Raw genomic sequence first — 15,704 nt, 5'->3', positions numbered from 1 at the left:
AATTTAAAAATCAAAAATAACTGTTATTTACAGATTTTTTAGATAAAACTCAAAAATAATTCTTATTTTGGATTTATAAAAGAAAACTCAGAAAAACTGTTATTTAAGGAGTAATTAAAAAAAGTCAAAAAATAATTGTTAAAGAGTGATTTTTTTAATAAAAGTTGTAACTGTTACGATGCCTGATTTGTCATGTGTGTCGAAATTTTACGCAAGGTTTAGGGCGAAGGTTTTAGTCTGGACCATTGCACCAATATCTAGTTTCGACTTTTAAACTGCTGGAATGATTTTCAAGCAGAAGATACTGCCATAAGAGATGCATAGAATCACTGCAGTAGTGTGTGTCGACAGAGACATTTACTGTGCTGGCGAGAAGGTGATTAGCACGCTAAACTCACTGATGGTATACTTGAAACTTGTCTGGGAGTGTCTGATCTTCATTGTACTTTAGTCGGCATATTTCCTAATTAGACTTGTGGTAGTAGCAGACCATATTAACAAAGTGAAGAACCGCATGGTCGACAGAGAAATGAGTTCATGCCTCCTACATTTCCTACTAGGCTGCCCAACTTTCGCTATGTTGTGGTTGAAATATTTCACACCATCTTCAAAGGTGATACAACTCAATTTCAATTCAAGAAATATATCCTTGAGAACACTCGGGAAAATTTACGATTTATTTTTTTTTTCTATAAAAAAATTATCCATTCTTTAACAAAACCCATAATGCAACTTAAAGCTGAAAGGGTGCCAAGTCCTCTTTTTTCAAAATTTAGTTATTGATGCAGAATGCAAGATAATGCGAAAAGACATCGATTTCTCGTCTCTCCTGAACATTAAAAAAAAAAGGACTTGACACCTTTTTTACGTTTAGGTGACGATATATAAACATTAGAACGGAGCAGTTTGTACCGTGCAAAATTTTCGAAGAAAGTGTATAGCAAATTCAAGTTCTATGATTAATTCTAAGCAAAAGTGACGAATAAACTAGATATCAAATATGACGTTTTCAAGAGAAAAAGAAGTGCATATATCTATTTTTTGGGCGAAATTTATTTTCCATTGTACCAAAAAATTGTGTACAAGTTTTAATTTTCCCGGTTTTGTGAAGTATTTCTTAACTATGAAAAAAACACAAAATTTTGTAAATGAAAAATTAATTTCGTTCAGAAAAAATTGTAATACACTGGTTTTTCTTTTAAAAATTAGGAGGGTCAAACGTCTTTTTTGATATATAGTTTGTTCACCATTTTTGCATAGAATCGAACGTAGAATTCGACTATGCCATACACTTTCTTCGAAATTAAATTACTCCACCCTAATCTACATGTGTATGTATCGGCTGGTCCAATAATTTTTTTTTTATTTTGAAGTCGCTTAATATGTAACCGTGCCGCCGCATGCTGTTATTCTGCAAAATTTAAAACCTTCTTCGTTAGAGATGCAGAGATGAGTTCTCCCAACAACATAAAACTTAAAAATCACTTACTTAAAAATGGCTTTCTTTACCTCAATTATCTGCAAATATTTAACTATCCCCTGTTTTGACTTAGTTTCACCCTCCACATTTTTACTATTTTATGTGCATAATGTAAAAATGTGTGCGTTTTTTTCTGTTTTGTTTTTTATTCAACCAGCATAGTGAGTGTTCTTCTAAAAAAAAAATTGCCAAAAAAATGCGCATTTGCTACATTAATTACACGCCATGGCTTTGACCACAACGCAGCGGGTCAATGCACTCATTTGTGCTAACTAACGCCCTCTTGCCAACCGACTGTGGCCAATAAATGGCCGCAACTGCAACTGTTGCCCATTTTGGCGACCAAGAAGAAAGAGAAAATGCGAAAAATATATGGTATGCAATACTTCCGTTTATTTTTTCTTCTTCTTCTTTTTTGGCATAATTTGGCTTCCGACCTAATGGCGAAATTTTTAGTGCTGTTACAGCAGTTTATTGTAGATATTTATATGTATAAGCGAGGTAATGTTCTTTGTAATTTTGCAGTTTACAATCTTAATTTCTTTTTCACTAAATGGAAGATAAAAAATATTCAGCGGTTAAACAAGTTTGGTCTATTTTTGCAGTTTATTACTTTCATAATTATAAAAAAAAAATAGTTAATTTTAGCTTATAAGCAATAACGGCTGCAAAGAGCTAATCATTAATGTATATATCCCCGATAAAGTAGATCGCTAATCGCAATTCCCGGCATTCGCAAAGGCGTTCTATAATCAAGTCTAGAAGGAATGATATTATTTTGATCCCAGCTTGCATTTCGCGTTTAGATATGGTTTCAACTTCAGTCAAAGTGACTTAGAATGGCTGTTTAGAGGTAATCTAGAACTCAAAACTGGACGCAAATTTTCATATTTTCAGAAACCGGTGTTAAAAAAAGTTTAGTATACTTACTAAGGTGTTTGGCCTTCTTCTTACCTTGATCTAAACGGGATGGAGTCATCTTGATGCCGTTTTCGTGATCAGTTACCCCAAAAATTTGCCGATGAACTGAGCTTAGAAATGCAGCATAACGATTGCCGCCAGCGGTCTTGTGAGGAACGGCTATGAAATAATTGAATCGGTTGAAGAGGTAGTCCCTGAAAAATATGGTTTGATGACCCTGAAGAAACCTTTTATATGAAAGAGATAAGAAGCCTGCTGTAAAATATTTCTTCTACGATAAGTCAAAGGTGTATCAAACTGCCCACGTAACTAGACTACAAATACTAATGCTTGAAGGTGTTCTGATTCTTTCAGCTATCTGAGCGATTTCGGGCAACCTCTATTAGCAAACTTCTCACATCCCCAGCACAGCCTTTGTGTTCATGTTTGATGATTTTTCTAGTAAGATTTTGAACTTCGTTTTTTTTTCTATTTATTTTTTCTTTCCTTTCTTATAACGTTTTAATTCTCCCTAATTTTCCAACGTCTGCACTAATTTCTTGCCTTTGTGCACCGTGTGGAAGAATCCAGCAGTGTTTCTAATACAAAAAGGAAATTGTCGAATTGCTAATAAGTCTGTATGTGCATACACAATATTTACATACATTTAAAATGAAATTACTGGAATCTCTTAGGCCATGCGACAGATAGCCAACAGACAAAGCGACTGGACGAAAAGGGTCGGCAAGAGGCGAATGAAATATTTACGACAAACAATGTATGAGTGAGTGACAGAGCGCGATTTAAAGAGTAGCGAGATGTATCAAATAAAAAAAAGTTTAAATCTACAGAAAGGCATTTCAAATCTGAAATAGCCAAGGATTCTGCTAAGGAAAAAAATCTAAAACATTATTTTAAACTCATTCTACGGGTTTTTCCCCCGCAGAAAAGTGTTGAAGCAGAAAAAACGTGTCTTTTTACGCGTTGCCGAAAATGTTTTGCAACAAAAAATCTCTTAACGTTTTTTTGTGCATCCAACGCTTCACACTCCATTCAAGTTGACAAGTTTTATTCAATTTTTATTTTATTTTCTTTGTATTTTTTTACCTTTTTTGTCAGTAGCAAATTTGTTTCCTCTCGACTTTTTATTGCTTTGAGGAATTTGAAATTCGTAAGCATTCACCCTAAAATGTAAGAGCAAGTGGCGCAGCTGAAAGGGGAATTGCTAACTCAGCGTGCCAGTGAGACAAGTAAATAAATTTCTGTACGTACACCTCCGCTGTGCCGCAGCTCTCCCCCCCCCCCTTTTTGCAGTAGCTTAGCTACTTTGAATGTTGCTAATTTATTTTTTCCACGGTCATTGATTTCGCTTCAAGTGATTTTCGATAATCTTCTTTTCAGTTAATATGATTTGATTTCCTCCAGTTTCAATTTCGCAAACGATTTACAACTCACGCGCTTAGCGCAACATTGTGGGTGGTCGGTCGGCGAATATTTGGTGGAATAAAGGCGAATATTTCCTTAGATAATGAGTGGGTTTTGCAATCGAAATGAAGGGTACTACTTATTTGTACTCCACCAGCGAGTAGCTTGCGTTGCTTGATTAGTATGCGCCCCCGCCCATTAAATTGGTAGTGAAGCACATTTTGAGTTCGCAATTTACCGTAACCCTAAGCGGGGGCGGGGAGCGCATTTGTTGTTGTTTTTGTACTTTCGGGTCGATTGCCTTAAAAGTGTTTTCATTGACATGTCATTTGCATTTTTATTGAAAAGAAATTTCCATTTTCATTGCAATGTCAGCGACAGTGTCAGCAGTGCAGCTGTGGATTGTAATCGCATTTGTTGTTTTATTGTGCTTAATGAGCAGTACCGTTGAATTATGCAGAGTCGAATAAGGTCAGTAATTTGTTTTTTTTTTCTTTGTGTATTTTTATAGTTTCGTTTGCTGGTGAGGCGAAAAATTCGTAACTTATTATTTTTAGTGCGATTTGGGATTGACAATAGAATTTGTATTGCTGCAATATCTGTGCGGCTTAATGGTGTGAACTGATTGAAAGACAAAAGTAGGAAGTTGTTCATTTTAAAATAAATCTTCAGATTTTTTAATTCATTTACAATGGTGATAAGTAAATATTTATTGATGATTAAAGTAAGTGCGAACAAAAGGAATAAAAAATAAAAATAATTAAGTTTTCGCCCTCAAAGTTGTGTAACAGTAAAGACCTAACTATAAGTGCGGAGCATTAAAAAATAAGGAAGTTTTAATGAAATCTGGCAATTCCGACAGTATGGAACCCAACCAATGGTATTTGGTAGACCTTCCTCTTATAGAAGTGCGCGCTTGAATTGAGGCAAAGTGATTACAATAACAATAATCTGTTTTACTAGAGTGAGTTTCGCCTTCTTAAAGTTATTTGATGGCAATACGCTTCTGTAAACCCTGCCAAAATTAACGGTCATCTCTTCATTATACGGAAAAGGCTGATTGGTTTAATTACCATTACTTCTAAAAAAAGTCACAATTTAGGTTTCTTCGGAAGTAAAGTAGATTTTCAACCATAGAAATTCTACAACGTTGTGTATCCTAACGCTATGCTTGCTCAAGTCAAGCTAAGATATTACAGAATCTTTACCGATGGCTACAACGCTGACAAACGGTTAGAAGTAAAAATCAAGCAGGCCGATTCTGAATAGAAACTGCCTGGGAGTTTTCTCTCTTTTTCATTTCCTCCGATCATGAATAAGAACTCCCTGAAGATCCTTCATATTAAATGGCGGAGTTGAGCTGTGAATAAAGTGTCAAAAGGGGTTTTGCGAAGTTCGAATTTCCTCCACCCAAATGTTCGGGGAAAATGCTATTCCCTGGGAGTTAATTATCGAAGAATTTCTTTCTCGGGAGATTCAAATTCCCCGAGAACAAACTCCCCGGGAGTATTCAGAATTGGGCTGTATATGATAATGCCGGTAAATTTTAATTGTTTTCTTGGGAAATTTCCTCTGTCACCTTCGAGGAAATAACTCTAAGCATAGATATCGTAAATGATATACGCAAAAGGATTCTAGGTTTATTTTTCACTTAAAATAGTAAGCTGAATAAATCAGTGAGAGGAGAGACCAGTATGTTTACATTTATTTATAAAAAGAAATATTTATTGGACAAAAAAGTAGTGGCTGTTAAAGATATTTTACCCCCTCTGCATGATTTTAAGACATGCAAAGTCCACACAAAATTTCGGAAGTAGTGTCCGAAGGATGCGTCAGACTATGCCGAGTACACTTTGAATTGTCATCAAAAGAAAGAAGAAAGCTTTATTACACCGCCGTTGAGAAGTGCATTGCAAAAATTTCATAAATTTAATGAAGGAAATTTTTGCGCAAGCAGCAGCACATAGCATGCATTTAGGCGCTTGGTGTTAGCAGCCGCTCCTAAGCAAAGAGATGCCTCGCATCCACCTCGAAAGAAAGAAGCCTCCTATTTAATGATTTTGTATTGAAAATTCGTTGCTTACACTGGACCTTGTGGCGTTATTAGTGACACGATTTTTAAGTAATTGTTGCTCAATAATGCGGCAATAAGGCGCTGACCTCGCAACGGACTTTCCTTCGTTCAACGTTCGGGCTTTGGCTCCATTTCATGATTTTTTCAGTTTTTTCAAGTGCTTCAAAGTTTCACACTTTACTATACCCACAAGGATACTATTCTTACTGTGTCCAATCAAATTATGCAATTTTAAAACTAATTGATTGTATTGTTTAACTACAAGTTGGCGCAAAATTAATCACCCTTCTTCTTAATACCTTCTTTCTTTGGGGCTACTTGAAGTCGCGGGTTTACGCCAATAAGCCTCGGATAATAGCAGCACTGAAGAAAAATATTCGACGGGAAAGCGCACAGATATCACTGGAAATCTTGCAGAAAGTCATGAAAAAATTCGATAAAACGGACACAAATATGTAAAAACAACTGGCGGCAGCCATTTGAGGGATATCATCTTTTGCACTTAACAGAAAAAATTCTAATGGTTCAAGTAAAGATTTCCATCACTCAAAATCATTTTTTTATTTAATAAAAAAGTTATTCAAAAATGAAATTGAATGATTAATTCTGTACAAGCCGCACACAAAATACAGCGTTCAAGTTACTTTCTTCTTTTTAACCACTTTTCTACATCATCAATCATTCCGAAATATGAGACTTAATTTTTACTGAAAACCCGTAGTCTGTAAGACATATAATTAAGGTTTATAAATCTTACTCACCGCACAATTTCTTGCTGAAAACGTTGCATATGACTGAGTAACTGAAAAAGCTCTATAAGCTATAACAATGTCATTGGTTTCGAAAAGGATGCAAAAGTTATGGCGGCCGCTGTGGTGTAGTGGAAAGCAGTGCGTGCTTTCACTCAAATATCAAAAGTAATAATAATAATAAAAATCCTGGAATGCGACCGCAATCTGACTCAAACTTTATTATTTGGCATAGTAATGCTCCTCTACGAATCTCCCCTCTGTACGATAAATTTTCAAACCTCAAAAGAGAATAACTCATTTTCTTACGTGTAATCCCTATGGGATAAATAAACGCTCGATGCGCGACCTCTTAGTGATAGGAGAGATTCATGAAGAATCATTACTATTCGAAGCACTAAAATCTGAGTCAGATCGCGGTCGCATTGCAGGATTTTTTTTTTATGTGGTCTAATACATACATTCATGTTCTGACACTTTGTATTTACTCGTATTAAAAAATATATATATATATATATATATAAATATTTTGAAGGTGCGTTTATAGTAAACACGAATTAATTTTTTGATTCAATAATCGCTAGTTGAGTTTTTGGAGTATAAATTGATTCACTTATTATTCTAAATAGTAAATATTACATTTTTATTTATTTTTTTTTTGAAAATGTTTATGTAAACATAAATATATTTGTTATCATGTTATTTTAAAACACAAATCTTTTTTGAATTTCGAAAAAAAATTATTGAAAATATATAAAACAGATTAATTGGAACCCAACCAGGACTTTCAAGGTATACATAAAAATTTATTAAATAGGTTACTTATGTACGGTATGATTGTGGTAAACAAAAACGGGAGTTAAACTTTAAGAGTTTAAGCAAGCGAATAAAATTTAAATGTTACGTGGTTGAGAAAAAATTTAAAGAGTTTATACATATATAAATATATGTTTTTTAATTAGATATGCATATTGAATATTTATTAATACTCTTAAGCATCGGAGAAAAATATACTGGATGAGCTTATGAGTATTAACTGATCAAATAAAATTGAGTTGATATCTACTTTACCTACATATGTACAACAACACAAAAAGCCTACAATGTACATCTTTACTGCAGCAACATCATTTGCATGCAGAGCAACAAAGTCTAATATTATAAAATAAAGCCAAGCAAATACCGTTAACTTAAAACAATGGCCAGACGATATTTTTTCATTAATTTAGTTCATAAACTGCGTTGAATGTGTACATTGTATGTATTTGGGACGTTCCATGCCAAAACGGACGGGATTCACACTTCACGTGTTTTATTTGTTTCTAATTTTTAGTGTTGATGCATAAACATAAATACTAAACAAATATGAAATTTGATCATGATTAATCCATTTTTAAAAACTTTACAGCACAAAAACAAAAACAAATCGATTTAATAGTTTTCCAAATATCTCGTGAACGGGCCAAGGAAAAAATTTGAAAAATATCACACATATATACATCAAATTCTGTATGAAAAGAAATATTTTTTTTTTTTAATTTTTCACATACAAATTTTTTGATACAAAACTAGATTTTGAAAATATGCCATCTCAAAAAAATTGAAAAAAAACACAATGGTAGCTCTGAGTATAGCGCAATTTTTAATGATAGTATTATGGCTTGCACTCTACAATAATTTGGGTTATGAATTTTTTTCACACCGAAGTTGAGTAAAACAATCTTTTTAAATTTTCATCGCAATCGCTTAAAACTTGCACTTTGTTATATTAAAATTTAAACAAAACTGGCTACTCGAAGAATTTCTAAAAAAAAATTAAAAAATTTGTAAATTTGTGACGTACCCATTTAACTCAACTTCGGTGTGAAAACAAATTCATAACTTAAATTTTTGTAGAATGCACCCCATAATACTATATTTAAATATTGCGCAATACTCAGAGCTATCATTGCGATTTTTTTAATTTTTTTTTTTTGAGATGGCATATTTTCAAAAACTAATTTTTTTGTATCAAAAAATATGTATGTGAAAAATTTTTCAAGAAAAAAAAAACAATTTTAAAATATTTATTTTCATAGAGCATTTTAATGTGTGTACATATGTGTGATTTTCTTCAAATTTTTTCCACGCCCCGTTTTCGAGATATTTGGAAAACTATTAAATCGCTTTGTTTTTGTGCTGTAAAGTTTTTAAAAATATATTAATCAAGCTCAAATTTCATATTTATTTATTATTTATATTTATGCATCAGCCCTAAAAATTTGAAAAAAATCATACACATGAAGTGTGAACCCCGTCCGTTTTGATATGGAACGCCCCGTGTACATAAATACCTACATATGTATGTAAATGTGTGAATCAGTAGCAAACTGCACAGTGCATATAAAGTGTTCAAATATACAAAATTCTTAACATTAAATGCGAAAAAATTTATACTTATTTTAACATCCAGTTTTTCACTTTCGACAGTATGGGTACATTTTTTAACTAGGCCCAATAAATAAGGCAATGTTGAAATTCGACAAAGTCTACATTGTAAGTGAAAATTTCTCGTTTTTTTCTGGTAGCCCCATTCATTTGAATGAAATAACTTTAGATTCAAGAAATTTTGATTGAAGAAAATATTTTTACATTTCCTGTGTGCCATTTTATATGAATTTTTCGTTGTTTTTATATGTAGCTGAGAACAGCCCTTAAGGATGTACCTACTAGCGCTCAAGTTACGAGACTTATATGAGGTAGAAAAATAGGCCCTTACTTTGATTTAAGTACTGTTATGCTTTCATTATCGTGGGGTTTTCAAAATAAAAAGAAAATCGGTAGTACACCTATATTTAGTCTCTCGAAACATCAGGCTCGCTTAGCTTTTTTATTATTAAATCCCAAAGTGTATCTGCGAATAAAATTGCTCCTACTAAATTTATTCAGTTATTTCAAAAACTGTCAAACCTCAAAAAAAAAATGACCACTCGATTTTCTTAGCCGTCTTAACTGGGCTAAAAACTTTTATCTAATGCTTAATCTGTAGATCTTCTACGTTGGTCTGAGAAGAAGTCAGTTTAAGTTGTCAGAGCTTGTGCCAAAACGTATTAGTAAGCCAGCAGCTCATTCTCAGGGAATTAAATTTTGTATATCGATGGCTGAGTAGAAGATCGACCTGTATTGGCGGCCAGTTCGAAAACGCCCTAACTCAAAAAGCTTTTCTTTCTCAGAATTTGTTTCAAAAAGCGTGGGAACTTTCAAGGTGGCATCTAACAAGAACAACGGAAATATGGTCAATTGGCATTATTTCGCATACTGGTCAATACCATAAATTAAAAAAATACCCCCTAAGATCTCTCTTTCGTCAAAGGTTTGTTTTTGCAGAAATGTGAGAAATTCTATGCCAATCAATACAAAATATGGGGTTTTCAGTCATTTAATTGTTTAGCCATAATTAAATTTTGCCAAAATTTTTTTTTTTAATTTTCCATAGTGCAGTGACACAACAAGAATTTCTACATAACTACGCATACTCAAAAACTAACTTTGTAAATAAACACTTGTAACTGGTTCACAAATTTGCGCAACACAGTGCAGATATTTATTAAGAAATATTCACAACTCCCAAGCACATAATTTTTCACTGTGCCCCACTGTGTTACTTTTTTTATGTCACCCATTTGCTATTGTTCACATTTTCATTTAATATATATTTATAGCATGTACACATATATTTTGCATATACATATAGTTAGTATACGCGTTTTAAAGTTATGAGATACTACACGAATATGCAAAAAAAAACTACTTTTATACATTTGCCATTGCTGCAAAAATATCACTCATACGTCATGCGTATGCCAGAACATTTGCGGTGTCAGCAAATGTTGATATGTGGATGGCAAAATGGCATGCAGCCATAGCTGTGGTTATTGTGTGTGCGGCTGTGTGGTTGTCGGGCGGAAATGCCAAGCGTTATATAGCCAGACAGAGAAATACAGGATGCATTTGTATGCGGCAGCAACTATTATGCGAGCATGGGTTTGTGTGTGTGTGTGTGTGTGTGCGAACAACATTGATGCTAAAGCTGCTGAGAGCTAACTGTATGCATATACCGCCATGCAAATAAATGTATGCACATTAGGGTGGTTCAAAATAAGTTAAGTTGGAATTTTAATTCTCCCACCTGCTAGGATTTTTCTATACTGATTTTATTTTGCAATCAAAAGTTATTTAGAGGCCGCTCAATGCGCTTGAAATTTTATGTGTAATTTAAATGAGAAAAAACAACTTTTCGTAGAAATGTTATAGAATACTTGAAAACGAATATTTTTCGTTCGGAAAATTTTGTTTCTCTTCAGGAGACTAGCAATAATAATAATACTAAATTGTTTGTTTTACCATTTTTGAATAGTAACCACCTTTTATAGGTCTCCCAAAAACCACGAAAAATAATATGGGGAACAATAAAAAGACATTAATAATAAAAAATTTAAAAAATCTGGTATTATTATTGGCAGTCCCCTGAAGTGAAACAGAGTATTCCGATCGAAAAATATTGATTTTTAAGAACCGTATGCCATTTCTACGAAATATTGTTTTTTTTACCAATATAAAAAACATGGAAAATTGTTTAACGCTTTGAGCGACCGCTGAATACTGATTGATTTGGAAATCTGGAAATGGCCTAGCGCATTAAACTTCGCACTTTGCTTTTATTCACATGCAATTTTGGACCGCCCTAATGCACATGCATACCGCACGTTCATATGCCACACACGTATACCTTCCTTCATACATAAAAGCAATGCAATGATGTTGCGAAGCAGGAAAAGAGTTTGCTAACTGCAGTTAATTTTTTTTGCTTTTCTTGTTATTAATAAAATTGTTATGGTTGTTGTTTATTGTTGTTGTTGTTACAGCTTGTAACAGCATGCAATATTATTATTATTATTATTTTTGCATACGCGTGTACCATTCTGTACATCCATGCACGGAGGAATGTGAAAATGAAAGAAGAAAAATGCAAACAAATAAAGCAACAAATATTGGCGCGTAGCGTACATATGTGGATATATGTACATTCGTATGTTAATATCCATTATGTGCGACGGCTGCCATTTGCTTTTATACGCTTCTTATTTTAACTCTGCTTTATTGCGGTTGTTGCCAAAGCAAATTAACCCTGTCTGTTGCGTCGTGATTGCCCACATTTGATCTGCCATTTACCAAGTCATTATTATGGAAGCTTTACCGTTAATGATTTTTTTTTCGCGTCTGGCCAAATGGAAATTGAATTTTGTAGGCATATAAATATTATTGTAATTCTCGGAATATTTTGCAAAATATCAGAATATACGAAATAGAATACGAGTATAATAAAAAAATTAACTCCCAATAAAATTGTAGCTATGTTAAAATATATCTAATACACAAAGTACTCAAAAAAGTTTATTATCAAAAACCAGACGTGACTCACAATCGTTAGAGCGTAATAGAATCAGCTGGAATTAAGTAAAGAATGCCACTTTTAATATTAAATGTAGCCTTTAGTTTGTTGAGGGAAAAATATTACTTTCTCTTAAGGAGAGATGTCTCTCTGCTGCGATGGAGTCAAGCAGTTTCCTGCAGAGACTCCCGCAAATAATCGAACTACTTTCTTCCTATGCGAATGTTAAAAATTATATATTGTAGTCCTTGCAGTGTATTAGAAAACCGTCAGTTTCCTAGATTTAGACAATATTTGGCATAATAACGGGCGGATAAGTTGCATCGGACTAAGCCAAAGCATTAGCTTCCTCATCATCCTCTGCCCCGCTATATACTGATAATGAAAAATAGTTGACTATCAATGAGCGCAGAGTTCGCCTAAACCTGCCTTACGCCATTAAAAAAGAGAGAACTATAACACCGTCCCACCTGTGAAACGTTATCACCGGATAAAGAGCGGCTGGGGGTGCCACTGATCACTTGCGGTACACTCCTGGACAGGTGAGCCTCATGTCAGCTCAGTGAGAGCTGGGCGAATACCACGACATGCGCGATCGCAAGGTCCTTTTGGCCTTGGAGGGTTAACCGTGGGTAGTCGGGGGCACTCCTCACACTCACTAAGCCACAGGTCTCACTTCTGGTGGGGGTTTTAACGGATCACTGTCCTATCGGTATTCACGCAGTGTGGCTGAACATTCTTCCGGACCCCTTACGTCGCAGTTGCCTGGAAGAAGACGAGGTAGAATCACGAGGCTAAGGTTGAAGTACTTTGACTCTCACTTTCTAAATAGCCCCGAGGAACTCTGGGACATTGAGATCAGCCGTATTCGTAAATACATAATCGGCGCAGAGCATTTTAACGTTAAAGTTCAGGGGGCTGTTCCAAATTGTGGTATCACAGAGGACAATCTTACATTGTCTAAGTGAGCTCCGGTTACACAGGGCTGCCACCTTACCTAACCTAATTTAACAGCGTCCCACAAAATTAAACTTTTTTTGCACTCATGGAAAAAAACGAAATTTTTGGAAAGTGGAACCATTTTTCTAGAGCAAGTCATTCACGTTTTCTATTTGGAAAAAAACGCTTAACAGCCTCTATGCTTAATCGACAAACCAAATATATTTACAAATTCAAAATGGCGGCTGTAATATGGCGGACGGGTTTTTAATAAAATGCTCAGGCTTTTAAGAACTAAATTTTGCAATCAGCGACTCAAACTTTGAATATCAAATTTTATAAAAATTATACAAATTTTTTTTTTTAAATCTATGCGTCATTTTGGAACCAGCATTTTGAGCTATTCGATTTACATAATTGACAATAGTCAAACTACATAACATAGACCTAAAATTTCTACAGAGAATGTACAAATTTGAGATCGATTTTAAGCGGTCGTTATTCATATATCCACATTCATACACATATTACCCTTCTTGTCAGTTCAGGTCTTTTACATGCGACCCACGCAATCAAAATCATAAATGGTTTATAATGACTTTTGCTAAAATTTCAAAATCAAAAGTTATCAAAACAAATTCGATGGGACTGAGAAATATTATTTTCTACTTTTTAGTCCTTTTATTAAAGCGTTGTTAAAAATTTTTTTTTTTATATTATTTATTTTCTACTTCTTAGTCTTGTCTATATAAAATTTTGCAATAGATATTAAAATAATTCAACGATTTTAATAAATTGGTGCACACACATGCATATACGTATTTATGTACATAGGTGCGAGCACCAATTAATTTCATTTAAAGAAATGGCGTGTCGTCCATTTCCGCTGTAGCGTACGTAGAGCATAGGGCGACATCTAGATGTCATCTACTTCGCCCTATTCACTACAGATGTCGCCCTATGCACTAGACTTTTTTATAGGAACTTTGCAAAGCAAAGGTTTTATGGTGTCGGACACACAACATTGAAAGTCTCTGGAGTCACAACATTGCAAGTTGATAAAAGCGTTGTAAAATACTTGCACTAAGCCTTTTTCGTCGTTACCACACACAGTCCTGCAAAAAGTATGTACCTATATGCCTGCAGTAACACAGACATTCATACGCTCGTTAGTGTGCCCTAGAATTAGGAGAAATCAAACTAAAATGGCAAACATGAAAAGTCAACAAACAAGGGCTTAGATTAGATTTGATCTCACACAAATTTCCATAGGGATTGGTATGTTTTTTACAACTAAAAATACCTGATTGTTTTCCAAAAATAGAAAAATAAAAAGTTCAACCAAAAAGTACATACCTAAATCTTTCAACACAATTTGATATCAGGAACTATGTATGTAGCTTAAAATTAAGCGGCAGTCCCTTGTCAACAGGCGCACACAATGCTAATCGAGTTAGAATACATACATATGTATATATACCATATGAATGTATGCATGTATGTGTTCGTCTATGCGCATTGAACCGTAGGTGTATTGGTGTAGTTTGTAAGTTTGGCAGGCAAACAAAAGTTAAAATAAGGGTTATACACATTAGCTCTGAGAGGTTGCTAAAGCGATAAAGATGACAACAACAACAACAACATTTATAGTAATAATAAAAACGTGCCGTAATAGTAAAATGGGATTTTCTTGTGAATGTGGCATCATTAATCAAAACGTGCTTATCACATATCCAAAAGGATACCTGGCAAACAAGCCAAGCAAAAAAGAAAAGGTAATCAAAAGGTACTAATAACAGCACCCGAACCCAAAGAGATAAGCTGAAAAGCAAAGAAAATTGCAGCAGGCGAAATTCGAAGAGGGTAGAAAAATAAAACGAAGAAAAGTCGTAAAAATAAAGAAATTAATTCGGGAAGCGTAGGCAGTTGACAGGATTCATGCGTGTGTATTAGTGCATAAGTTTAAAAAAAAAACCAAAGCACTAGCTTTGAATATATGTATGTATACATATGTACATATGTGGTTACATTCCAATCTTTTTTAACTTTCCTTACCCTGCACCTGCTATTCGGCAAACTTTTCTAACATATTTTTCCAATTTTTCTACTTTCCAACACACACACACACACATTCATAACATGCGTGGCTTTGAAATGTAAATGAACAAAAAAAAAAAAACAAATCCCAAACATAAATACACAGGAATCGTTAATGGGCAATTCAATGCGTCCGATGCGCAGCTCTTCGCCAGGACCCAAGGGACCGCCTGGAGATAAAGGTGATGCCGGAGCGTTGGGCGAACGCGGTCAGCAGGGTCAGAAGGGCGAACGTGGAGATCCAGGAATGACTGGCGAGAAAGGTGATAGGGTAAGTTCGATAATATCTAAGCAGCCATTTATACTTTGATAAACATATGTAGAGATAACTACTCAAGCAGTTACTAAGTGCTTAAGTGAACAATGGTGGGTGTGTATGCGTGACGATATTTCTTTTGATGTGCATGAAAGTGATACGTGTGTGCTATAGGGTTGTAAAGAGCGCAGTTATCTGAGTACACTGTACCTCGAAAATTTCGCCAAGGCATGAATTTTGAAAAAAAAAATTGAATATTACTTATAATGCTTATGTTTATCCAAGATATTGATAGCTATATGTTAATGTATGACAAAATATATAAGATAATTTCTTCTAAACTACAATAGTTA

General features: G+C 34.2%; 1 protein-coding gene across 1 annotated transcript in view; it reads left to right on the top strand.

Annotated features, from left to right (window-relative positions):
- LOC108371657 (collagen alpha-1(X) chain-like) overlaps nucleotides 1-15,704 on the top strand; it is a 31,475-nt gene that overhangs the window by 1,650 nt on the left and 14,121 nt on the right. The window contains exons 2-3 of the mRNA XM_017627254.1: nucleotides 7,391-7,420; nucleotides 15,202-15,366. Coding sequence (XP_017482743.1) covers nucleotides 7,391-7,420; nucleotides 15,202-15,366 — 195 coding nt within the window. The remainder of the gene's footprint in view (nucleotides 1-7,390; nucleotides 7,421-15,201; nucleotides 15,367-15,704) is intronic.

Source organism: Rhagoletis zephyria, unplaced genomic scaffold (genome assembly GCF_001687245.7).
Source record: "Rhagoletis zephyria isolate East Lansing unplaced genomic scaffold, Rhagoletis_zephyria_1.1 Rzeph_scaffold_05128, whole genome shotgun sequence".
In the NCBI taxonomy this organism is placed as follows: domain Eukaryota; kingdom Metazoa; phylum Arthropoda; class Insecta; order Diptera; family Tephritidae; genus Rhagoletis; species Rhagoletis zephyria.
This window is presented reverse-complemented; position numbering and strand designations above follow the sequence as displayed.